General features: G+C 41.5%; 1 protein-coding gene across 2 annotated transcripts in view; it reads left to right on the top strand.

Annotated features, from left to right (window-relative positions):
* Positions 1–1,938: 1,938 nt before the first annotated feature.
* Positions 1,939–27,661, top strand: part of LOC128271553 (homeotic protein ultrabithorax-like) — a 58,740-nt gene continuing 33,017 nt past the window's right edge. Inside the window, exons 1-2 of one of the 2 annotated variants that reach the window (XM_053009131.1) lie at positions 1,939–2,641; positions 19,162–19,212. In XM_053009131.1, coding sequence (XP_052865091.1) covers positions 1,999–2,641; positions 19,162–19,212 — 694 coding nt within the window. In that variant the 5' untranslated portion in view covers positions 1,939–1,998. The remainder of the gene's footprint in view (positions 2,642–19,161; positions 19,213–27,661) is intronic. The other variant, XM_053009132.1, reaches the window with a different exon arrangement.

The raw sequence follows: 27,661 nt of genomic DNA, 5'->3' as shown, positions 1-27,661 counted from the left end.
CTGTACACATACACAAACAGGAGTACGGTTTTTCTGGAAGTACACGAAAGTGTAGAAAGTCCACCTCCAGTGAGGAAAAGGTGTTAATGGGTCCGAGTTTGTCGAGCAAGGCAAGTATCCTGATGTTTTATTTTTCGCTGATTAGAACGTTTGGTGTTGGCCGATGATAACGAGCGATTGCTACATTATGTTAACTATGACGTTTGAGTTTCCATCCATCCATCTCACTGTCCACTTGTTACGACGAGAGAATCCCCAAAAAACTGTATCGCAGGGAACGGTTCTTGTGTCGGGATGATGCCTGTATGGAAATCATGCAGAAAAGACAGAAGCTCCCATCGAAACACACGCCGAGAGTGTTGGAGTTTAAATGATGATCCTTGCGGAAAATCAGAAAACCTAACGACCGGTTGCCACGGTGCAGTTATATATATATATGTATATTGGTTTATACATAATAACGCTATATTGCGCAAAGTTTCGTTCTCGTTCTCGTTTTGTCACACAGAGTCGAGCAAGTTCGAGCGAGAGAGAATATATTTCAATTTAATGTGTTTTATATGCTCATTAATAATGATGTATTGGTAGCAAGGGTTCGGTTGTGTGCGTGCACGTAGAAGCGCGGCGCACGCACACAACCGAACCGCGACGCACGTGTGTGACTCTCTTGATGCTCTCATCGGGCACGATTCGAGCAACTCGCCATTCGAGCACATCCGAAGCGCTTTCTCGCTCTTGCGCCTGCGAGATCATTGCACACACGCGAAACCAACGACGTCCCGAACGGCGCACAGCCACGACGATGACGATGGGCCAGGCGCGAAGCGAGAGATATTGATAGTTTCGGTTCTGTCGTATCAAAATAAAGTGAACATTCGTCTGAAGACAACCGTTTAGGCAAGGCGCGTTTTTATTTTTATTGTTATTAATATTATTATTGCGCCACTCGTTGGTGTGACGACACTCTGGCGAGCCGCTCTGCTGGGGAAATAATAGTAGGAAGTCGCGAAACACACAATCTGATCGGTCGGTCGGTCTGTTGTTAACGGTGTGTCGTCGTCGTGCTGTGTGTTAATGCACGTGAGCTAACGACAATTGTTTTCGTCCAGCAACAGGAGCAGGAAATAAAATTAATATCCGGACTTCCCGAGTGTCCCCCGAGTGAACGGCTCGAGGTCCCAATCGAGTCTCTTTCCGAAATCGATGCAAAGTTTTCAAAGTGTACTGTGTGACTGTGAAACATTTTGACACAAAACGTGGTTCGGCTGAAAAGATCGCCGATCACATTTCGCTAGGAAGCTCACTTGGGAGGTGATCGCCTATTACGATGCCAATGGACTATGTGCTGTAGACGCAGCGAAAAGTATAAAACAATACCATCGATTTGTGGTTCAATTCCGAGTGGCAGCAACAGTGCTCGAGCATAGGGCGCAAGGGCGCAATATGTTCCAGAGAAAGCCAGATCGGTGGCTAATTGATGACCGGCTGATTTCCGTTGTTGACGTTTGACGTGCCGTTTTTGTTCGAGGCGGGGAAACAGCGGTGGCGTTGTGTGTGGTCAAAAAACAGCCGCAAATTGCACTTCCGGCTACATAACACTGCTCAGCCGGAGCCAGATTCTGTGTCTCGGAAGCCGGAAATAAATGGTGTATTGTGCCAAACGCGTGTGATAAAAGCGACGTGTGCATATCACAACGCGGTGTGTGTTTGTGTGTTCGATCGATCGAGTTCTACCGGGAAAGTCGAAATGAAGTATCGGCGACGAAAAATCCCCCATTCTCAGTTCTGCGTTCAACAATGAGCTTGCAATCGAACGATCCGTTCGCGATCCTCATTCGTCCTGCAATAACGAACTAGAAAGTAACGAACGTAACGACTTTCGAAATCCACGCACCCGCGAGTGTAAGTGTCCTGTGTGTGCAGTGGTGTGTCTGTGTCAGCGCAGACTCTTTGCATTTGGTGGGTGGTGTGTGACGAATCCTTCCTTACGGCCTCGAGATGAATTCGTACTTTGAGCAAACCGGGTTCTACGGACATCCGCACCAGGCGGCGGCCGGGATGATGACGGCCACCGGGACGCACCATGATCAGACGACGGCCGCGGCCGCGGCGGCGTACAGAGGATTCCCCCTGTCGCTCGGTATGTCACCTTACACCAACCATCACCTGCATCAGACACGCACGGCTCAGGAGTCGCCCTACGACGCGAGCATACAGGCCGCTTGCAAGCAAATCTATGAGGGCTCCTACAGCACGAAGGACTGCGGCACGAAGGGAGCCACCGGCAACAGTGGCGCGGACGCCACCAACGGGTACAAGGACGTGTGGAACGCGAACAGTGGTGCAAACAACGGAACGGCTACCGCGGCCGGCGCTGCCGGTGGCAATGTACCTGCCCAGCAAAACAGCTCCGTTCCCGTGCGGCCCTCCGCCTGTACGCCCGATTCCCGCGTCGGAGGCTACATCGATGCCTCCGGTGGTAGTCCGGTCAGCCGGACTGGATCGGCCGCGGCCGCTGGAGTGACCGGATCGTGGAACACCAACCAATGTTCACTAACCGGTTCCACCGGAGGCCAACCTGCTCCCACCACCGGACTGCACCAGTCCAACCACACCTTTTACCCCTGGATGGCTATTGCAGGTAAGCCTCTCCCCCAGAGACGGCATCGATTCTTATCGATAAGAACCAATTTGAATATCCGCCACTTTTTTGACACCGCTAAGGACGACGATCCTGAGGGGTTTCAAATGTGTGCTAACGCGATTACTTCACAATCCAACTGAGCAATTGTCCCAACCTCCGACACAGGCTAAATTGGTTTGAATAAAACTATATAAAAAACTTCACGTAATTCAACTTTGTTCTATATCCGCGTCCGCGTCTCTCCAGATATTCAAGTGCATATTGAAAGGCTAGTTTACACCCTGGTCCTGGTCGATTCTCATTCATTCGCATAGGAAATTAAGGGAAAACATATTTCAGAACCGAGAAGGAAGCCCACCTAACATTAGGCCCATTGTGATCATAACCTGCTTTCGGTCGGATCGGTCTGATGATGATCCGTTATTAGTTGCAATCAACAGTTTCTCTGAGCAAGGATTACTGCGATGTATTCGTGTGTGTTTCTGTATTTTGAAATGGCAAGTGACCGGACCTACAAAAAACGAACTTGTGATGTTGGTCTCGTTATCGAAATTCAAATTGAATTCCTGGGCAACATATAACGTTACGGTTATTGTTACGGTTTACACGATTCTGGCAACAAACAGGAGAGCCTCGTGGGTTTCTGATAGAAGGAGATCGTGGGATGTACCAAAAGGTTTCAGGGTAGATCGAGGATCGTTCACAGTCAATGTTTTATTTTTCCCAAAGAAAGTGACCCAACCTGCAAGTCCTGCCAAAGTTGGGGCACCATAATTTAAATGAAAATTGATGACCCTTTCTCGTGGTCGCCGATCCCCGCTTTTATTGTTTACCGGATTAGTTGATTTGTTTGTACACACTTGATTCGCTGATGCTATTTATTGGAACATAACTCATTGTAGGAAAAGCCCTGCAAAAACAGTTATCACAGGTTGTTGGGAATGTAAAGTACAACAACTCGATTTACTGTATACCTTATCCACATCGCGATTGTATTTTTTAAATTCTCGTTCTGTACTGTGCATTCTCGAGGGAGCGAGTAGCAGCTGTTGCCTGAGAGGCAGCGAAGAATGCAATATTTCTTCCTGTTCTCGTGGATTCTTTGCCAGTGTCGACGCGTTATGGCACACGCGGGCCAATATTATCGAGCGGAAATCCAAGCGCGACAGGCGCGCAAAGCAGGCACAAAAGGCGAATACCAGCATGAAGTTTGATCGTGTTCCACGTAAAGGAACAACGAAAAGATGTTTTTACGTCTTCGGGACAGGATGCGCTGGGTGGGCATCCAGACTCTCCGGGACTACACTCTTGTGTTTGTCAGAAAGACTCAAAATAATTGATTTTCATTCCTTGGCCTACCAAGGCTCAATTTGAAGTCGCCGTAGCCGTCAATCTCCCTTTGCGAAATTCTCTTCTGTAAATGATACACTGTAGATTGCTTTGAGCAGCAAGAAAAGAGAAGCAAAGGTTATGAAAATCGTGTGAGTTTACGTTGGCGTGATTTCCTCTCTCTCAGCGGCCAGTTCCTCCGTTCGTGTTTGGCTGTCACAGCGCGAACAAACGCCTCAACACAACTTCCACACGGGCAAGTTACGTGGCCAATTTGTGTACACCGCCGCTTCGCTCGGTTTGCGTCGAAATATGAATTATATGCGAAAATTATTAGGAAAAAATCGCCCTTTTCGTCACGGCAGCGCGTGTGAGAACCGCAGGCGAAATACTTAAAAACCAGTTACTATAATGCACACACTGAGTGATCAGCACCGAAAAGATGTGACTGAGCAGTACACGATTCTTTCGCAGTAGCACAAAATTCGCATCCACTGTCTTGCGGTCACGGCCAAAAGTATTCTTCGGTTGCTTGATTGACTGCTGCGGCCAGCAACAACGGGCACAGTTTTGCCAGCATCGATTTTCTCCTATGCTCTAGTAGAGAAGGAAAAGGACACACTGTCATGTAGAAGCACCAAAAGGAAACAGCTCGTCCAAGAAATTTCGCCTCGACGTGAAATACAAGAAGAAATAACAAGTTGTACGAAGCGGAGGTAGGTGGCAGCAGTACTTTCGTCGGACGCGGTGATTTTTTCTTCTCGCGGCTCTTGAGACCCAACAGGCAGCGTCTGTCCACGGGGAACGTTATCTGACGTCGCCGCCTTGTGCGAAGGACAGTGAAGAGATTTCTTTCTCGCACTTCTCCCTGCAGAACTCACGTTGGCCAAGGAGATAGCTAAAGGAGGGCCCTCGGTTGTGAGCATCAACTGTGCACAATGTTTAATAAACTCGCGCTGCTTGAACAAAACACGTTTAATCTCTGCAAAGAAGTTGAGGTTTCCTGATATTGGAGAAAGAGTTGTGTGCTTAAATGACTGACCATTTGTTGGCGTCTTCATCTTCAAGGATGAGGTGATTGTAATTGACGTAGTTTAATCGCTTAAAGACGTGATTAAATTTCATTAATTTTGAAACGGGGAGCGACGAGTCTATCGAGCGGCGGCCTGCGAGTGGCGTCGTTCGGTATAAACGGAACGTTGAGTGCATTCATTCTTCGCCCAAGGCAGAAGCGGAAGAATATAGAGCTGTTCTGGGTTTTAAACGATTAACAAAAGCAATCGCAGACTAGTCAAGTTTCTTCTTGTGAATATATTAACGGTTTTGTCAATGTCTTTCGCTTTCATTATTCCGCCATTCTGTGTTACTTCAAGTATAGTAAAACGCCCCAGTACGTCATCTAAGGTTTATACTTTTAAAATGGAAGATGGGGCAAAACGAGTTTCGAAATATACTTTGTCACTTTCAATAAGTCACTTCTTCTTTCTATCCTTTTTTTCTCATGCTTTACTCCATTTCCCAAAACCCATTTCTTCGTCACACGCTGCTGGAGATCGTGTTTTGGGACACTCATGTTGTTATGTCTTGTGATTCGTCGTTGTGCTATACAAGTATAGGAAAAGCACATTTACCATCGTCATCAGACACTCGTCGTGCGTCATTTTACAGTGCTCTCTATATACCTCTACACGGATGCGATTCAGTTGTACTTTCTTCTAACGCATCTCCTTCGTTCGCTATTAGCCATAGGCTTTCCCTATTCCCTTTACACCAACTTGGGAATGTGGCTGTGTGGGTATGTCCTGAATACATATAGACAAAGAGTGGAAAAAATCTTGTAAGAAAATGTGTTTCCCTTCATCCAATGTCCTGGGTAGGATAATTCTTGGAATCATAGTTCTCTTTGAAAGGAGAGTTTTCTTATGTTTCCGCTCCTAGCAAGTGTTATCGTAAAGTCAGAAAGCGATTAACATGAACTCAAAACAACAATAGAAAGATGGTTGTAATATTTTTCTCGAATGCTGCTTAGGTAATTAAATATTTAAAATATTGAACACGATTCTGAATGTTCTGTTTTATGTTTCTCATTTTACAGCATTTGGGAAAGCAGTCCGTGTTAAGAAATAACTTACATCATTCCGAAATTTTTAATAATTTTTTATCCATATCAGATGGCAGCAAACCGTGTTCGGAACATTGCATGCAATTTTTATAGAATTATCCTCTCATTTGTTAAAAGTTCGTTTGTGTAACATGAATAATTCTTATAAGAAAAGCATTAGTACCAAGTAAGGATGAAATAACGCCCGGCGGGTGAAATCTAAGGGAAAGAAGAATAATAATCAGAGAATGAACGGAGTAAAAAAGCATTGTGAAAATCAGAAATGAAAATGTGCTTAACATTTCAATTTCATACCGGGCCGAAACGTGACACAAGCGTTTCGTGTCTACTGAAGAATGTCCATCTCTGAAAAAGAATTTTATTATGACAATTTGATCGATTTTTCAAATATCGCTTTATTTATAATTATGCGACATGGAATGGTTAAAAACGAAATTAAAATCATTTTCCTAGGCATGTATGTTTCACCAACGCTGATGAGCGAGAGACAAGCTTTGGTGCTATGATGCCTTATAGCTTTATTTCTTCATATTATCTTTGGTACCTTTGCGCTTCCCACTTTCTTTCTCAAATATAATCTGCCGAACAAATATCGAAGCCTAGATATCTTAGTGACTTTTAAGTTGTACTTTAGCTTTAGCTATTTTCATATACTAGGTCATGAGAAATGGCTTAGTACCACACCTAGAACGCCAGTTTCTACAAATACCCCCTTTTCTTTAAATTAGGACTCGTTTCCATGGTGACAGTTTTGAATGTAGAATAGCTATAAAATTGCTTCAAATATTGCTTATGATTGAAACTCGGTCAACAAACAAATTATCAGATTTACAAACTCACAGAATTTGTTTTTAGCTTTTTTGACAGAATATTTTGTGAAGTGCGTAGTTCTGATATAGACGGTATTTTTGTGTTTTGAAAATTACAAATCCGGTTAGAGCAAAATTCGGTTAAATTTTCTACTCATGAGGGAACTAGTCGCTGCAAGGAGTGTACTATCAGTGAAATATTGAATTATTCAATAATCAACAATGCCATAGTTTGGACTTTATTTAATTAATTAAATGGGTGGGCACATATAATAAACTAATGTCATTGGAACGAAAAAAAATGAGGCACATTAAACGCGCGGTTCTTATATTTTTTCTTTCAAAATTTCATAACGTTTATAATCAATTTTTGGGTGGATGTGCGGTTGAGACCCTGATCAGTGTTGTGGCGAGCATCACAGTTACAGAGATCAGAGTGGGCCGATGGGAAGATCATTGATGACGCGGTCATTCCACTCTAATTCCAGTTCTTAAGTCACAACACCATTCTCATAATGGTCACATTCCCCTTAGAGGTGTACCGTTTAGGGACTATTTAGAGTGGTATTTGAAGGTGTGCCATTTAGAGACCATCGATGAGCCACCCTGCACTTCAATGTTGTATTGAAAGAGGCATCAAGTGTTGCTCCTGAGGTGCTGCTGTTTAGCCATCGCGCGCGCGCTGCTCAGCGGAAAATCGACTTCGAATTAATTGCCCTAATGAATCCACGGGGGGCCCCAGCGCGCCGCGGTACACTGCTGCCTGCAGAGCGTGCCGTCGCTGTTGGGAATGCTTTGGTGTTCTGACCTGACCGAACGAGACACTTTCCTAACACACACAGGCAGACACATACACACCAAGCCACACAACAGCATACACCGCAGCATAGACGGTGTAAGGCACAAGGTATAAGAATATCTCGTGCAACGGTGGCCGAGAACCGCAGAACCAAGGTAAACCGAGAGAGAGGAAGAACGAAAATCCAAGAGAGAGAGATAGATGGTTGCCAAAATGGAGCCATAAATCATTTCTCAAAAAAGCCAATGCCATTATTACTTCCCCAACATCCGACGGTATGGGTCGGTAATAGTTTCTCGACACATTCAAAGGATTTACGGAATGTTTGGAAATTTGCCTCTCGCTTATCGCGGGCAATGTCTAATACTCAAGCTACGAGCGTGGTTTGCTCTTCATTCGCTCAGGTCCGGGTCCCGGTCAGTTGTTTAGTCAGTCAGTCGGTAGGTCGGTCAGACCCCGCCATTGACCGCGTTTTTTTTACTAGGAACGGAAAACTGCATGGTTGGTGTGCCTTCTCGTCGGTTGCTCCATTAAACTACATACAGCGACTTCCGTAGTTCTGCTTCTCGACAAAAGTTCAAAAAGGTAAACCGAAACCCGGACGTTATCGTTATCCGTTCTCTCCACACGCATCCGGAGCGCTGTAAGATTGTGCCGATTTGGCATATTAGAAGTTGCCATCTCCTCAACTTTAACATGTTTTTGGTTAATAATGACGGTATACCCCGGATGAAGGAGGCATTAGATGTACGTGAAAAGCGACAAATAAAGAAGAAACGTGACCAAAACCTGTCAAGATATTGTACGAAATATGTTCCCAAAGTTGCGATTTAGATGTGAAAGTCTTCGTATGGTGCACATTTTCGTACACATATGGTAACATTTTTGTTGTTTTGTTCTTATGTTCTATTGTGATCGTCCTTCCTCCACAAGTTATTCACCTGTCCATTGATAAGTGTATTGAAGTGCGTAATATTTGTATTATGTATGCTAAGCGCCCGATTATCGATCGTCAAGGCGTGTGTGGTCAAGTTTATTTTTGCATCCCTGTGGAATGTTCATAGCTGAGGATGGGATGGTTTTGCTTTATTCAGATAATCTTTCAGATATTATAAAGATACCGGGGACTATATGGAGAAGAAGAAGGAAACCCGAAACAACAAAAGATCGTGATCAAGAAATCTCATCGTACGTTTGTCCCGTTGTGGTGCTTTTCTACGATCGGGCGGGATGGTTTTTGAACCATTATAATAATGATTGGTCTTAGCCGAGTAATGCCAAGGGAACCCCCACTTGGTTTCGTCAGAGCATTATGAACAATTCGACACGCGATTGATCACATAGGGTGGTACCAGAAACACTTTTCGGTTCACGGCGCTTTACGTTTGTCCATTTCTATCGCGAAAGAGCTATTAAAGAGCCATGAGGTACACCTAGTCTAATCGGTTTTAACTATGCTCACAAGTGTGTAGTATCGTGAATGCCAAACACGCGTTAAAACATTGAGAACTCACTTTTAACAGCGCGCCTGGCTCGGTTCATCGAAGGCTTTCCGAACGGGCGTCATTTACTGCAACTTATGTTTCAATAACAATAATTTCGCACATAATATGCTCCTACGGCCCAGTTCAAGTACCACATCGCCGCACATCGCATCGAGTCGTGTGCCCCGAACGGAGGACGCATGCGAAAATGTGTCCCTCCTTGTACGCCAGCCGTCGCAACATCGCGACGCGAAGGAGGAAGGCTCGTGTTTTGCTTTCAGTTCCTTTATCTATCCGTTGGCATCTTCGTTACATCGGTATGCTGTTGTTTTCGCTTCACATTATCGGGCGTTGGTTTTGTATTGCTATTGACAACATTATTACCATTGATGCGTGAAAACTGAACAATCTTTGCTGCATCTGCGCTGCGGCCAGAGCAGAGCGCGATCACCAATTCCGCTTTGAAAATGTGACATATTTTTGATACTCCTTCCCATTCATCAGACTCGTTTTGGCAGGTGGTGGCTTGAAATGGCACATTTGGACGATTAGTCACTATTGCAAAAAATGGAACCTATGCAAATGCTATGAAATGTTTTGTGTGTGCTTTTCTTTTCCGGCATTTCGGCTTCGGCTGTTTCCCAACAGGAGGGTAACCAGCCGTCAGCGAAATAGTTTGAACGAGTATTTATTGCATCTTGCAAACACGGACAGTGGGCGACGGCGCAGGAAAGCCAGCTCCCAGTGAAGCGCTGCGTGTCCGTCGCGTCGTACGATCATACGCGTTTCATTCGCGATCGAGATTGTAATCTATGTTACACTTCCAAGCCCCGTGCATGCTTGCGCTGTAGGAATGTGTGCCAGACTGATAAAAAGGATATTGCATTTTTTCACATTGCTAAAACTGCGTTCCAATAAACTTCCGCCTTAATCTATTTAGGTGCAGTGCGATTGAAGCATCCAAAAAACACGGCAAGATAGCAAGACAAAAGATGCACGGACAAAAAGCAAGAGGTCTAGAGTAAGAATAGTAGCATAGTCATCGGCATACAGGGGTTATAAGCATAATCGTAACATTCAACAAGCAATTTGATAACAGTAATCACTCATCAAATGATGTTAAAGTAAGAACAAGGACTTCAGAGTTGATTAGGCGATTTGGTATTCCTCAGTGGACGATACTCATAAAACATTATTTATTAATCAGTCATACAGTAAGTGTGTTAATTGCCAAAGTAATATAATGCAATAAATAGTTTCAAGCAAAAATCTTATTAGATGTTTGTGTCATATACAGTAGAAAAATAGAATAGAACGAAGGCAGCACGTCTAGTTCTGACCTTCTGATTACATTAGTAAAGCTGTTGTTTATGTCAAAGAAACCTTTTCTATATTCCAAAGAGCAGTTATCATACGACCACTAATATCTAGAATGCCTTAACTAGTATTATCATCGTACGTTTCTCACCTTTCTTAACCTGTTGTTTCACAGACTTTTCAGTGACTGCAATTGCTACTAAGGAGGCGATGAATTGAATCTCCAAAACTCCTTGTTCATGTTTTGGTTTTGCAACTAATTTTATCTTTGCGTTCATTTTTTATATTTTCGTTGTTTTTTTTTGTATATGTTTCATTTGTTGCCCTCGTGACTCTTTGCGTTGCTGACATTGTGATCGAAACCGAAATATATAATAGCACAGTGCTAAATCCTACGTCCAACGACCAGAGTCTGAGTTTGGTAAAGCAAAGTGGAAAAGGAACGCGAAAATAAATCAAGAAATACCCATTTGCAAACCAATTCATCCTCTTCACTTTGGGCTCGGCGTTTTTTTTTGTTGGTTCTCTCATGTAGTTCGTTGAATTCTTGTTCCTCTTTTGCGTCGCTGTTTGGAAGTGGTATCTTTAGGCATTACACCAGCACCAGCTGCCACTATCTCCAACCCCGAGAGGCTCAAATCAGTCAGCCAACTAAGCAGCTTCGATCCACACGATCGAATGATTAGGATAAAAAAGCTATCGCAACGTAGAGGATCCTCCCGGTCGAATCTCTGGCTCTCAATATAACCAAAATCCGAAGAGTCGTATTGATAACTTCCAATCCGTAGGAATAACACCCAACGCTGGGATTTAACACAACCTTACAGGAACAACAGGAAAACTGGAAAGATCTTTCATACATGTTCGGAAAGTATGATGATGAAGGGGTTCAAGGAGAAGAGAGGAGACGGTCAAAAACTGGGTGTGTGAGCTTGCGCGTGTATGCGTTTGCCGAGGGAAAATAATAGCCCACCGAGTGAACAAAACTGTAATTGCTAGTTTACGATTATGGTAACGATGGCAGCAGCGGAACAGTGTTGCCAGTCAGTCAGTAGCACTTTATCCGTTAATATGATCATCGACTAATAGAAATCGGATTGAAATTTAGGCGCAACGAAAACAACCTGTGTTGGTCGAAGGAAACAGAATTTAGAAAAAGAACTTAGAATAATCATGATTATTGACAAAAAAAAAATGTATCACTTCGAATCTTTCTGGAAGGCTTTCGAGGTCCTTCAGAGGTGATACACATTAGAATGCAAAAGTATTTTAGCAGTTTCCTGTCCTGGCAAGTTCGCGATATCATTTTCCTACCAAGGTGTTGTTTCATGTTGCGCCCGTTCGCTGCTCTCGCCGTTGCTTGTCCATTCTCTTTCGCACTTACCGCGCTTTTGTCATAACCGTTGTCTTCATGTTAGTGTGTTTTGACGCAGAACCGGTGTATTTATCACTTGTGTGGTATTATTTATTATTCAGCAATGATGTGTTATGTTGATTCTGGCCCAGCTCTATCTTCTTCACTCTTTTCGCCAACAAAGGAGCATGGCTGCGGGAAAAGTTTCGAAAAAGAAGATTTTACAATTTATGATTCATTTTGTGACAGCTATACAGCTACGATTGCTTTGACAGTAATGGTAGCTTCATGTGAGAAATCGGATCTGGCCAATTTGATGTTTTTCCTCTCGTTCAAAAATGGATATAATTTTTGCGGTTTTTAAAATTTGGTAGTAATTGAATAAATAACAATGAACGAAAAACTATAACGAATTCTCATTATCTGATCAAAAAGTTTGTATTACTGAGAGCAAACGCGCATATTAAAGGCTTTAATTTATTAATGGCTAATTTGAATAAAATTATGAATTAGTGAAATTATGTCTGCTTCTGATGCGACGAGGCATTTTTCTCCCCTAAAAAATGAATCTAATGAACCACTACCGTTAGAAGCAATGTAAAAAAGAAATAGACCAAAAGATGAGAAAACGGTGTGATAAAAACAATGCCTGTTGAACCGCCCGTTGTCTCTGGGTCTAGGTGAAGATCAATCATACTTATATTTTATGACATATTTCTTGGAAACAGCTTCAGAAAAGGTATTCTTTGCGGGGAACGGTTGCCGATTTTCATGGTTCTGTTACGTGACGACACAATTAGGTGCTGGTTGTGTTTTTTATGCTTTACTTTACTGTGGTCTTTTGTGTGACTTTGGGAATAAGCGAATACATTCTCCCCTGCTTTCCTTCAATTGCTTTTTAAGTCATCACAGACCAGGTATCATCGTAAAACGATTCTACTGAAGGCCAAAGATGTTGTTACTGACATGCCGAATATTTGGTGTTACGTAACCTTGAGACTGGTCGATAGACCTGGGTAATGACATTTTTGGATTCGGACGTGTTGTAATAAATACAAATTTGAATGACCGTCGACAGTGTTTATTCGACGGAATTGAAAATCATAGGTACGAGTAGGGGAAATTATTTATGACATTTGTAAGCATTCTAGAGTAAACGATATTGAATATTTCTTACACATTGAATTTGGTTTATTTCAATATTTTCTTTATTTGATTAACAATTTGTTGTGGTAAGTAACCACTGCAGTAGTTGACTTAATCGCTTCCACCTGGCGAATTTAACTGCGTTCAATGTGAAAGTCTTACGTTAGATCGAATTCTAAAACAACAAAGATATAACTTGTTGATAATGTTGTATCTGTTCTTAAAAACTATATATCATGTCTGTGTAATAATTCTTCTACGCATTGAAGCATCGGCATTGTTCGTATATTTGCTAATTATCACGGTACCACACTAATTATCACGGTACCTGGTGCACTGGGTCAACTACGTTTGCGGCTCGCGACGTTCACAAAAGTCAGAAGGGCGAGTAAATTAGAGACATCATTCATTATCGATAATGCGCCGCAATAAACACTTCAATTTGGAGGTTACACATTCTCTCCGAGCGTCCAAATGAGCCCAAAACACTGTGGTTGGAGGACTTCATGGGATTTTTGTGATAGAGGATTTGCATCTCCCGTCCGCACGTTTGTTCCAAACATCCATCATCTTTCGGGCTTGGTCTGTCGACTGTACTGCAACATCTTTTCCCCAGCCCAGTGAGGAATAAAGTTAGTGATCAAACGAAGCCAGCACACCATTTCCCATACGTTTTACGTGTGGTCAAGCAGATTCGCCTTGCGATACGTGTTGTTGGCTGAATCTGGTGGTCGAATGACCGTTGACGATGAGCGTTAATCCGATAAAGCTTATTTATGAATAATTACAACGCAGCGGATGGGCAATTGCTGTGTGTAATCGTTTCTCTTTCCTCTCTAGTACCGAGTTTGCCGTCGGCATATTTGTATATGTGGGGAACGTTTTTTGTCCACGTCCATTATCCCTGCCCGGCCTATTATCAACACAGTCTTCACTATATTACGTACACTTTTATGTTATGGTCAAACAAACGGACAGTAGGGAGGATTTAATCGACACTTTATCTCCTGCCAGCCTCTTTGTTGCGATTGAATCGGCACGACATTTTGTACACTGTTACTATTTGGGGCAACACTGAACATCGCTTCAACATCCGTTCATTTTACGAAGTTTGTGGCACAGTGGCGACTGTATGATGATTGCCGAAGGAATCGAATGTTTTTTAGTAAGTTTTTGAACGCTGCACGATTAGCGCGCGACCACTGATGACGCGAGGAGGTCCGACTCTGACAAAGGTATTGATAAAATGGACGTTCTCTTTTAACGTGTTATACTCGGAAAGATTGAGTTGCTTCTCTCAGTGTCGTAGCTAGAAAGAGTAAGCAAAAAAGCAAACCTCTGTCTCACTTTTTGCAGAGCTGAGCTCCTTGTCTTCTCACGCTGCGTTAGTCGCTCTGCCAATAAAACGACTCAGCTTTTTTTTTAAATTTTATCGCACCTTGTCGTTTCTCTCTTTCTGTTGCGCTCGAATTCGACGTGCTAGGTCTTTCGTTCAACACGCAAGAATCTGCGGCAGGTAGGTTGTGAGTGCATTATGGCTACTCACCGCTTGCGTTTCTGCCTGCGGTGGAAAAAGCGTGAAAAGATGAGCATTTATGACAGCCTGTGACTGTGACGTGTGACGTTAGCTGAGTGCTGCAACATTGGGCTTGTTTCGATTGGCACGCAACATACAATTTCTCCTCGTCCACACAATCATCGTCCTCGTTGAAGCTCCGTCTACCAATTTTATGAGTTAGACGCACTCAAAGCGCCTTTTGACGTTTGATAAACCGCATGTGCGATAATCCCACAAAAAGTCGTTCATTTCGCCACACACTTGTCGGTGGGCAAACAAATGTCTCTTGTTTGTGGACGAGGTGTTAAAAAGCTATATATGTTGGCTGAAAGGAAACAAGGGAGAAATGCTGCTGTGAGTCATTTGCCATTTGGATAAACATCTTTCCTATGATTCCAAACTTGAAATCCGTGAGATTTTGATCCGGGTAACCGCGAGCATAACGAGCAAATAGTAATAACACTTTCAGCCATTGTTTCCCAAGGGGTGGATAGTCTTCGTAATCCAAAGTAATTTTATAATTGCACATTTTGTCATTTTAAATTAACTGGTCTTGGTAGAGGCATTTTTCGTAACTTACAACCACGAAGCTTGCGTGTTGAGTGCTCGTTTTTATTGAAGTACTGATTGTACGAAACGTGCTGCAGTCACACTACCACCCCTCTCACCACCTATCATCGTGAATGGAAGCGTCTAAGCATTCTAGCACATGTAACCCTGCGATGCGAAGGTAAAATCTGTGTGGAAGCTGCGAGCGCTGCAGAAGTACTGAGTTAAATTAAAAACTAACATCATCGTGCCATGGACCATTCGCGTTGGTCGTATTCGTCATTCCGCATATCCGCATCCTCGTCTTTGAAGCATTTTGTTTCTGTGGCTGCCCCGGCGTTCTGTTTTCGGTTATACTGGTTTTGTGTGTACTAAGATAATAAATGCCTTTTGTCTAGTATAATAACTTCACACAATTTCACAGCGACCGGGATCCAACAGAAAAGTGAAAGAAAGGAAAAATTATGTGAGCGAACAAGCGAGCAGACAGCAACAGCAACACCATCACCAGCAGCAGCAGCAGCACCCGCATCAGACGAGTGCAGTTTTTATGAGTCGGAAGTAGCGAATGCTAACACCATTAAACAACAGCAAATGATTTAATAACCATGATAGAACACGTGTATAATTTTCTCACACCGTTTGCAATTTGGCGCCACCGCCGCCGGTCTCTGAGTGAAAAGAAAGAACCTGTGAAGTGGTCGTCCTGGTCGCGGTGAACCTGAGATGAATAGTTTCTCTCTCGTACCTCGCTGATACATACGGCAAACATTCCGTTTTTTCGGCTGAACGTGTAAACGATGTGTATCCTTCATTGTCGCATCTTTGGGAAGACAGTTCTTAATATTACCCCAGCGATGTTCTAGACGGTTGACTATTGGGCCATAAACAAAGGCATTCAAGGGCAAGGGAAGGTACTGGGTTTGATTTCTTTAATTACAAAGCTTATCATGATTTAAGCACAACGAACATTTGAATTCACTATTGAGATTCTATGTAAAAACATTTAATTTAATTTTAACTAACCTAATAATATAATATTTAGTTTGTGGTTTGATCACTAATTTACTAAATAAAATAATGCAATGCTTTAAATTAAGTACCGGTAATTGATGTGCCACGCCTCTTGGTCCTCCGTAACTATGGTTTGTTTTGGACTTCCATAAGGAAGAAGTTATACAAAGGAATAATGTGTGTGCAGGTTAGTTTTGTGAACTTGTTAGCTGTAGTTATGGACTTATTGTAGCTCCTGGTCTTAACAGATAGCGTGTGCCGGTATCCAATGAAAACTTTGCATAGGAATGCTCACATTCATTCTTGATTGATTGTTGTATTTATTTTAATAGATGGCACAAATTATAAAATCAAACAAATCTAAGTAAAACAAATTATAAAATGCTAAACAATGCAAATATACTTGATGGCTCAATGGAGAATCTCTTCATGATATGCACTGATGTGCATAATAAGTAATTTTGCTGGCATTGATTTTCGGGTTCAATAGAAAGACTCTGTCTGGTGTAGCGGAAGAGTAAGCGTCAGCTCAGGTTACCCCATTTCATTGCTTAACCGGAACTGGAGTTCCGATAACATAGACTAACGCTCGTCTCGTCGTGGCACGTGTTTTAAGACGGCGCCTAGGCAGTTCCGTCGGCGCGCTCAATTACGATGTAGCGTTGAAAACATTTTCCGTGTGGGAGTTTTTCAAATATTTTTCACTACATTCGCCCAGAGTTCGGAGTTTCGAGCGTACGTGTATTGCTCTACGTGTGTGTTGTGGATCTGTGTTAAGCAAAACAATTTTTTCTCCTCGGTTCTGTGATGACTGCTTGGGGTTAGGTTTAGAGAACAAACACACGGTACGCGGCGCCCTTCGATCTAAACGATGCACCTACCTAAATGCATCTGTTGCCTGAAACACATTGAGTAACACGGGTGGCGCCAGAGTCGATGTTACGACAAAAAGCACGGCACTGAAGGGGCAAACAATAAACGTACGCACTAAACACGTTTTTCTGAAACGCAAGCGGGAATCGGGAATGGACTACACACTTGGGTTGCTTGCTTGCTGCTCAGCATGTTGTTGTCGGCCACTAGACGGTTGGTAAGTTTTAAATGTCCATCGAGCCAAAGTCGTTGCTATTAAATTGTTTAAATGAATATCAGGTCCGGTTATAACACCGCTTTAAAAACAATAATATTTTCTGCATGATTTGCAATAGAAAATCACGAATTTGCAGGAGAAAGTGGACTAACAAACATGTCGTGGAAAATACAGTTTAGGAGAAAACAGGAGTGGAGAAAATATCAATAAAAATCACTCACTTTATTATCGTAGAGGGGCCAGACACTCACTGGTGTCTGGTCAAACAACTGAACGACGAAGCAGTCAATGCTTTGCTGCAACACACTGACATAATTTCAGGAGATTTGCTCTCTGCCATGCGTTCGTCTCTAAGCACGACGATGAGGAGGACACGCGTAAACATTAATATGTTGTGTCCCCCGCGTCCTCGAGTTTAAGGGGGCACTCGGGAACGTGTTAAACACACACCGAACCACACGTAACGAATAAAACAATCATTCCTCTCCCCGGAAGCGACCATCACCAGGTGAAGTTTCGCCTCGGACTATTAGAATCATCACCATAATCATTAAGTATCTTTCCGGACGCTGCGAGCCACTGGGTATCGTTTGTTTTTTGTGACGAAGATACGCTTCGAACAGCAAGTGAAATGATGTGACCAGACGGAAAAGTGAGCATGACTTCCGATGGTGAGAAGCTACTTTCTCATCTCACTAACCGTGTAGAAACCAGTTTATTTCAGAAGTCCAGCCACTGAAATACAGCTGTGCTGCGAGACACTCACTGCTGAACAGCTGATTCGGTGTGCTGAGCGCCACGCTGAGTGCTGAGCACGCAAGGCATTCCGTTCTTTTATGCAAAGCGTTTAACCAGTTTGTTAAATTTACTGAGTTTCTGAGCAGCTTGAACTTTTTGTTGTATTTTTGAACAATGCATCATTAGTAAATAAATGTGTGGTCTGTAATATTGATGATCAGTCTAATATTTTCACCACGTTCATCTTCGAACACATTTGCCATTTGCAGCTATTTTTCCAAATATTTGTCTAATTACATTTGAATAGTCAGAAAATAAGATCAGCGATCGAGAATAAAAAATCGTTTTAATGCAAATAACGCTAAGGCGACATTAGACGAAGAGCCGGTAGACGAAATGACGTTAGGCGAAGAGCCTGAGGTGTTCAGGTTAAAATATTCGATTGGAAAGAGTGAAATCTGATGACGATTCGAGCGAGAATGGCGATAAATCTTACTTACATGACACTTTTCACGAAAAATATCCTTGTGGTTGATAACGAACTAGCGAGCAACCAATTCAAGCTGTCGGTAGTCGGCTGTTGAAGAATCTCTTGAATTTCTTGAAAATGTGTGCGTGGGATTCGATTATTCACAACGTGCGATCTAAATCTGGCTTCAGACTTCAGACTTTCGATTTTCTTTTCCTTCTAACCCACTAACTTATCTAATCCGGGATTGTGACATACAGTGCAGGATTTCGAATGCACGTGCTGTCGAGCATTCTATAGCCAGCAATTGTGAAAAAAATTAACATTTTACATTCTAAGTGCTACGATCTTTTCCTGGTTTTCAGTTCTTATTCTAGCATCTTTGTTGCTTCTTTCGATAAAGTATGGGATTAAATTGAATGATATGAGAAACAGTTTCATTACGTTTTGAACACAAACTCTCCATTGTATAAGATCTGACGGACGCATGTTCTCCATATTGATAGCGAAGAAAGGACGACGTGATGACGATGACGCACTTATTTGGCACTTATTTAGATAAACTTGCCCAATGTTTCCAGTGCCCGGAAATTCTCGGATACCAAATTAAGACGTTCAGAATCGTACATATCATACGCATCTTGTTTGGAACAAAAACAAAACCGTGCGCTAAACTCTCCGAATCGTGATATGTTATTTTTAACTAATACGTAATTTTTTTTCGTCTCTTCTTTTTCAGGTAAGAGATACTCAGAATCTCTTGCGGGCACACTTCTACCAGACTGGATAGGTAAGTCGCTTTTTATTTTATGTTATCTTATTTTATGGCAGTATGAGTTTAAGTTAGTTTTAAGTTGTAACATATATGTTTTGCATAGTATAGTTTCGTCTCATACTTTGTTATGCTAACCGAATAATTTGACAGTGATATGTTTCATTTGATCCACTGACACCCAACCTGTTACCAACCAACCTTTTCCACCAATTCTTTGAGAATGAATTGTTTTGTTTATTAAGTGTAAGGTTTAGTTTGGTTTTCGTTTTTTTACGTTTGTCAATTAATTTCAATATGATTGGCGAAAAATCAACATCCCTCAAAATCCTTACCTTTACACCATCCATTTGGTAAAAGTGTGTACTTCGTCACGTTCTCTTGCATAAAGCTTTGCAAAACAAAATGTAAAGAATTTATGTTTTACGAAAATGGATCGATATCGCCTACGGTAAGCAAAAGGGGTGCATGAACATAATGTATACTTAAATGTTACTCTTCCTACGATTCACGAAAATATTCTTCAGAGGTTACCGTACCTCTTTGCTAAATAATTATCCAATAATCTATCATATTTTGAGAAAATCTACGCGCATGTGCTGATTCTATGGTTACTCTGTCAACTCTATGTTTAACTGCTCGCCCACAGCAATCGCTCTTATGACGTTTTCGTAGACATCGAAAATAGATTGTGCGTGCAGATCAAAATGCCCATCCGCCTTCGGCCGCGACGCGATGGTTATTTTCGGTTTCATGCACTATGCCGATTGATGGAAAAAGCAAACGATCGGCGCTTCAATCAGCTACCAAAACTCAAGTTTCCTAGACAATCGGCTGGCTATTGAAGGCAAATTGCCAAGCATAGCAGACGCGGCGCAACGACTACAAAGTAAACCATTTGTTTGTTTACATTCAAAAAAATATCCACTGTATCCACTGCCAGTTCCCGTTGCCCGCGCTCACTTGCGGTAAAGGCGCCACTTAGAATGCCCTGTTTGTCGCGAGATGTAAACAAATAAACCTGAAAATCGGGTGTTATATAACGCACTCGATTCTGTTTACTGAATGGATCACGCGTACCGCTGTCCATTGTATGCATCTCTAAGCGGTTTGTTAGAGAAAAGCCACCGCCAGGCGGAATTGTTTACTGAATACTAAAGTGGTTTATCATTGAAAAGTCTGTCTTTTGCGTCTCGCGTGCGGGCCATTTATCGTATTTCTAGGTTGGCTAGCTTTCTATTTTAGTTATTTAACTTTATCAAATTTCAAACTACTTTGTTAAATTTCAGGCCATATTCGTCCATTTCGGTAACACGAATGAAATCAAACGTTACAATTACTCATTCTTATATTATTACAGTATAAACTAGTCTCACTAGTCAATACAAATAAAAATTGCAAACTATCCTGATTAACGTAGAATTTGACCTGCCTCAACAGACCGTCAATGATTGTCAATACATTTTTGGTGTACCTTTAGTTATGGCGGCATTGAAGATAAAAGAACACTTGCAGGTAAAATTGACTATTGGAGCAAAAGAAAATTTCTTTCATAAAACAGTATTTATTTTTCAATTTCTTTTTTTTCCTAATTCGTTTTATTTTACATATCAAACTCATTATATTGTTGAGCAATGTAGAAATCTATAAAAAATAGCTTAGTTCGAATCATTTAAGTTACCGTATGCTGACCTGACCTGTCGTATGGTTATTTTTAATAACCTTGTATGTAAAGATATCAGAATGAACTGATGAAGACCAAAACCTCGTTATCTAAGTCGTATGATAGCTATTTAAGGGTTTCATTTACGTGATAATTTTTGTGAACTTGTTGAACTTTTGTCATTATCTTTGTTTCTGGGGTTTTAGTACAATTTTACTCAAATGGTCCGTTAATTTCGTTGAGAGATCTTAAGCTTTATTTTGATATATTATGTGTAGAAATTTAATAATGGCAAATAGTTTTCAAAACTCATTAAATTACACTTTTATGCGCGCGTGCATTCAAGGTATAAATGTAACCCTAACTAACTCTCTACATGGTTGCCATGGTTAAAAATGTCTAATGCCGTGGACTGTCTTCAAAGTTCTTTCGAAGTATTCTTCAAACGACCAGTGCTTCTATTTTTGTTCTCTAGTATCGTTGTGGGAATTCGGTGATTGTTATGCTTCTAGAACCTGTACTGCTGATTTCGAATAAAATCAGCCAACCGGAAACAAGGAAGTGAGAAAATAATAATTATTGTAATGGTCATTCCCGTACCATAAGTTCATGAATATGTACAGAAGGCCTTCATAAATTCTACATTGTTTGGGATCAGCCAATCCAAAAGTAGGAAATGGGACACGAAGAGCAGGTTTGCTGTAATTTTTATGAATTAAGAACTACTAAGCTGCGTCGATAAGCCGGTAGCCTAATGGCTTGTTTTTGTTGTGCGTTTACATTCAAGTTTTTAGCCGAACCGAGGTGGGTCTACCGAATTTGCTGCTTTTTAGTCGTTCCTGACATTAAGTAACAATTTTATGCCGTGATGCTTTATACTGTGCCGCTTTATAGATTGATTATGTGTTCCGTGAATGATTGATGGCTGTACCTTATGCAATAAAGCATGAATTACAATCAGTAACCGACTTGCCGAGCACAAGCTTAACTAAACAGTTCAAATAGATTCTATTCCGTAATGTATTATTCCGGTATTTTGTATAAAAAAACGACTTTCACCTGTTTGTTCGCTAATATTCTTGTCGTTCCATTGACGTAATTTGTGACACGTCCATAAGGCATCAGTATAATGATCATAAAACTAGGAACATCTAAATGTGTGTGTCCGCTTGTTTTATTTGTGTTCTAAACATTTTACATTAGGCATTTAGCACAAGATGAAGCCAATTGAATGGGTATAAAAATAGAAGTCCACATATTCAGTATCTAGAGAAGTCTGCATTTTTGGAAATCACTCAGGGCTTCTGGAAAGTCGGCTTTTGTCAGCACACAATCGAAAATCAATCAGTCACAGTTACTGTTGTTTTATTGCTTCTAGTAGAGTATTTGCCGCCGCACAGTGCTCTTTGAATTACGCCTCGAATAAACATCGAATCAAGTTGGGTTGAATAAAAAAGAACCTGTGCCCGGTGGCCGTCGGCACCATTTCGTACGGCTTGGAATACAAATAACAGCAACATCAAAAATAATGGCATTAACCACGCCCTAATGTATAGTTTATTTCCTAACACGCTCCCTCCCTTCCTCCCAGTTTATGACCGATTTTTTCTTTCACTCGTCGTACCTGCGATGGAGTACGGCTTCTTACTTTTTATGACGCCGGTTGAGGGAGAATTACGTTGGGTATCAATACAGGGAAACACTACTAATACATCTTCGTCTTCATCGCAGCGACCTACTTCTCGTTCTCACTCGTTCCCACTTGCTCTCAACTCTCTCACCGTCCATAGTACGCCAAAGTGTCTCGACAAGCCATCGTAAAGCACTGAAGGCTTCTGAAAATGCCGATGGTGAACGCGTTTCCGTACGTAAAAGCGGTGTGGCTGTGTGTGTAGGGCAAGTTGAAATGGTTGCGAAGGTGAGAAAGAGAGTGAACTATAGGTTCGGTGATTTATTGCAATGAACGAAAAAGATTCGAGCAGTTGGTGTCTGCTCTGCTCGGTTCAATCGATGCGATGCGATGCTCATTCATATTTCGGCTGCTGCCAGAGCGGAGCTGATAACTGCCTTGCGGGAAAGACGGAGATAAAATAAAGGAAATGATGACGACGCTGAAGGGGAGAATGGATGTGGAAGGACGGCGTAAATTCCACCGGTCGTTTTACCAAAAAATCTAGCACGCAAAGATGCCATTGCACTAGAAAAGGGGATCACATTTTCACTGCATCTGGAACTGGAACCGGTGACAAAAACGGGTCCCTCGGAATGGCCTCCTTGTGTTCCCGGCTGAAACAGTCGGGATGATTTATGTGTTGACATACTTTATCCTTCACAGCTTTTCCATTAGTGTTTGTGGAGCAAAGAGCAGCTCAACTAAACTACCACACTAAGCGTTATCCCTTTTTACGCTGCATAGGTGTACGTTTTGTAGCGATTGTCGATGATGAGCCAGTAGCCGTTGCTGTGTTACGTTACTTAAAGCAGTACTCGCTTGAAGTCATACATGAAACATCCCCATTCAATGTCTAATTCGGTCGATGAGCGGAGTAAAATGGGACTATGCCGCCCGTTTCGTTATAGCAGTGTTTCGCATAAAGGGTGGTCAAATAGGCGCACACGTTTTCATTTGGTTAAAAAAACGGCTGAATATTTTTCGATACTTGAACTTTTATTTGAAAGGTTGGTTCTAAACGTTTATCTATAAAATACAATTTTGGTTGCAGAAAATTGGGAAATATGAAAAATGTATTTCCAAAGTCGTACGTCGTCAACTCATTCGTCAAAAGCACATTTCATTGGAGCTCATTTCCACCTAGGTGGCTATGTTAATAAGCAGTATTGTCCACATATCGTGCAAGAGAAGCCAATGCAAACACAACGAGTGACTGTTTGGAGCGGATTTTGGGTGATTGGTTCTTCGGCGAAATTAAATCTGACAACTTGGACGGCACTACGTGCCATACAGCGACAGCCACTATTGATATTTATGTTACGTGAACAAACCAGCAATTATTGACAACCTAAAGACCGAAATTCACATTGCCATTGCGGGGGATAGGACCACAGATAGTCGAAAATGTACTCAAAAATAGGTCGATCGAATGGGCTACTGCTAAGCCAGCCGTGGTTGGACATTTTACCCAAAATGCTTTCTATAAAAAAAATTAAGAATCAAGCTTTCAAATGAAAAAGTGACCACCCTATACAAGCGTTAGTGGGTAATAAGGAAGAAATAGGTATTTCAACATGAATAAGATGGTTATTAATTTTTGTTTTTTTCACTGGCGCAATTAGATTCTTAACGTCGAAATATTCGTTCGGAAGTATAAAAAAAATGCGTGCAGCAGAAATGTTTTACAATTTGACATTGACAGAAAGTTGCAGTAATGTGTCATTCATTCCTTACCCCGATTAAAGTCAACTAGTTGACGATCAATTATTAGTCGCGTCTACAAGCGGATAGCATTTTTCTCTCTCACTAAAATGTACTCCAATATTATTTTGGTGAAATGGGAAATCGTAATTTTGGTGGAGCTAAATAATGTGGCACCATATTATTATCTTCGATCTGTCGGTTGTTTATGTTTTTTTACTTTTGACACTCATCTTGCAATACTTTTAAACAAAATCATTTCTTTTAAGTGTCTACTAGAAAAATCAACAACAGTATTTTTGAATTTAAAATTTATGTTTATATTTATATTTATTTGCAACTTTAGACACATAATACGAATGGTTAACAGCTTACAGTAGCAAAGTATGATGAATTAAAAAATCAACAAATTCACAAAGCTCATGTAACACATAATTTAGACCAAAAATTTTTAAACACTATGAATTAACCACTGATTCTTTTTGTGAATGCTTTTTGCATTGCTCTTCTGTTGGGACGTCGGGATTAACCGTAAATACTATTTTTTGGAGGATACTATTAGTACCTTTAGTAATGTATTTTTAGTATAATCGATATATTAAACTAGAAAACTCTTTTGGTTTGATGATTTAATATATATTTTCACAGGCGGTGTTGACTTGCCACCGGGTGAAACTTATGATAACCAAACACACACACTCATACTCACACTCACACATTGTATATGCTTTAACCTATCCTTTCAATGCTTCCTTGACTATTTTGTCGGCAACAGTGGATTGTATCACTTAATTCATCACGCACACATTTAACACACTGGATCGTGACATATTGGTGTACGTGAGACTCGAATAGTTATGGCGTCGTTGCGTTGATAAAGTTTTACTCGTGATGTAATAGGGATGCGAAAAAGGATTTCGACCGAATGTTTCCGTCTATTCGATGTCTCGCACTGATTTATGAACTAAAGTTTCCCAAACCCTTTTAACTGTATGCTGAAGCTTGAAAACAATCAAATCGGCCGGTAAGACACTACCCAGACACGAGTAAACCGGGAAATCGAAAATGAAAAATCAGCTGCAAGTAAGTGCCGCTGCAAGTATAGAAGCCAAGCATTAAGAGTGCTTCGAATTCGGAATATTCCGTCAAATGAGACTTCGCAAATGAGTGAGCAGGAGCGAGAGCAAGTGTAAGCAAGCAAACAATATCTTCTGTCGGCTCACGGAGAGTTAGAGCAGAAGAAGCGGGATGGCAACAGCTCTCCTCCATTGCTACACGAGATAATGCAATATGGCAGCTTAGTTTCGTTAAGTTATTGGCCAAAACGTGCGCTAGTACACATACACACGCATTGATTCAAACGGGTTTCGTTGAGTTTTACGATCTCGAGAGAGCGTTTAGCGGACCGCTCTAAACGTTTCGCTGATGGGAAAATCTTTCCCACTCCTCCAACGACGAAAAGTTTTGCAGAGCAATTGCGGCGGGTTCACTGCTTTTCTCTCTGCTGGACATTTAAACGATTCTCGCCGTATAGTGCAATGTTGCTCAATGTTATCAGGCACAGAGCTTATTATCGAGGATAATCTAGGAGGCCATGATAAAACATTGTCGGAAGGGTAATTGTATTAAGCAAAGGAAATTACCACCTGGGCGGTTGTGAAGTTTTTTTTTCATAATTTGCGATTTCACGGTGCACTACGGCGGGCCTTCATCAAAACCTTGACTTGCGATTCAAAGCCCAATCTGCGCATTATAGCTGAAAACATGATATTGTGAGGCGATTACGTAGTTTCGATCCATAATCTATGCTATCGAAGCAATCGACGACGAGCGATCACCATCGTCATGACTCGACGTTGAACTGAAAAATTGGTTTGTATCGAAAGTGTAATGTCTTGCTCTTTTCGCTAGCGATGGGCTGAAACTTGAAGCGAAACGAGCCAAAGAGAAGAACGATTTTGGATTCATGATTCTAAGAATTTGTTTCCGATTATCTTGAACCATTAACGGCCGATTCTCCGATGGATTGGAACACAGTCGATTGATCGGTCCATTGTGAAGCCCCGGTGCTGCACCGGGCAACGGTTTTTTGGGGAATTTTTTGCTTGAAATTTTACGTTATGCAGAACAGGATGCAGGATACCGTTGAGAATTTTTTTTTCTTCGATTCTTTGTTTGCTGTCCTGTCGCAAGTTATTATTTGGAGGGAAATTTCGAACTACAAAGGAAGGAGGTTATACAACATGCCTTGGTTTACCTCGTATTATGTCGATCGGCTCGGAACTTTGTGGACAGTGTAAAGCGATGATATGGAATCCATGAATCCTTGCTTTTGCTTCTTCACTCTTTTACATGTCTTGGGAGGTGCTTTATGTTTAGCAATCTGCACCCCTTCCGAGGCAGGGCTTATGAATTGGTGTCTGTTGACTGTATTAGAATCGTTTTAGGGAATCTTTGGCTTCAGCCAGTGGAATAAGGTTCAGTTTTTGTTTGAGGTTTCCTCGATACGGTTGGTCGCTACGGGTTGCCAGTATGCCGATACTGGCATTGAAAACGCGTTAAAAAACAATCGGATATATTCTTTCGCTTATAAATGCAAGCGCATTCACTCGAACGGAATGGGAATGTTATAAAAGTGTCCAAATATTTTGTATCGAAAGCGCGCTGTGTTCTAGGGCAATATAATCTTTTGTATTCCTGTTTTTGTGTGCATCACGGGTGGTTCTGGCTTGATAAGAATATTAGAAAGTAGAAAGTTTTTTGCAACTCCATGGCATCGTTTGTCCTGCAGTCTTGGATAGGGCAAACGGTGAGGTTATGATGGATAGGCAATAAAGTTAACAGTACGCAGGACCCCAAGCAGGTAGCTGCAATAACATCCGAAACAGAGGAAAATTGTGTTAGGTGCGCATTATAAAATATCCCAAACACGTTTCGAAATGAGGCCAGAGCGTAATAAAACAAGAAGAAATGTTCTAGGTGAAAGTTACGTAATATGTACCAAAGCGGGCCATAAAACTGTAGTTCCGATTTTTTTTTCTTCTGTGACAGGTACTTTGACTTTGTCGTTAGAAAGCTGCATTCGCAGCTTTCACAGTACTTGTAACTTTGCACAATTTTGTGTGTTTTTTATGGTGATGATCGTTTACGGTTTGGTTGGAATTGAAGAACGAAGTCAAAAACATATCGTAAATTTGTTGAAAGTATTTTACTATTTCCTCATAAAGGTTTCAATAGTTGCAATGAAAAGGTGTGCATAAAAAAAGCACAATCGTGAGAATAACAAAAGTGGTCAACTATAGATAAGCAATTGTGTCATGCAATCGTCAAAGTGTATTAGTTAGCAAAACCATATGAAGAATCGAGGAAGCTGTATGTTTTAAAGAAAGCCATTTTAAATTAGTTTACAATTTTTGGTAATTTTGTTCAGG

Source organism: Anopheles cruzii, chromosome 3, assembly GCF_943734635.1.
Source record: "Anopheles cruzii chromosome 3, idAnoCruzAS_RS32_06, whole genome shotgun sequence".
Lineage (NCBI taxonomy): Eukaryota > Metazoa > Arthropoda > Insecta > Diptera > Culicidae > Anopheles > Anopheles cruzii.
The sequence above is the reverse complement of the archived record's forward strand: the minus strand, read 5'-3'. Positions and strand labels throughout refer to the sequence as shown.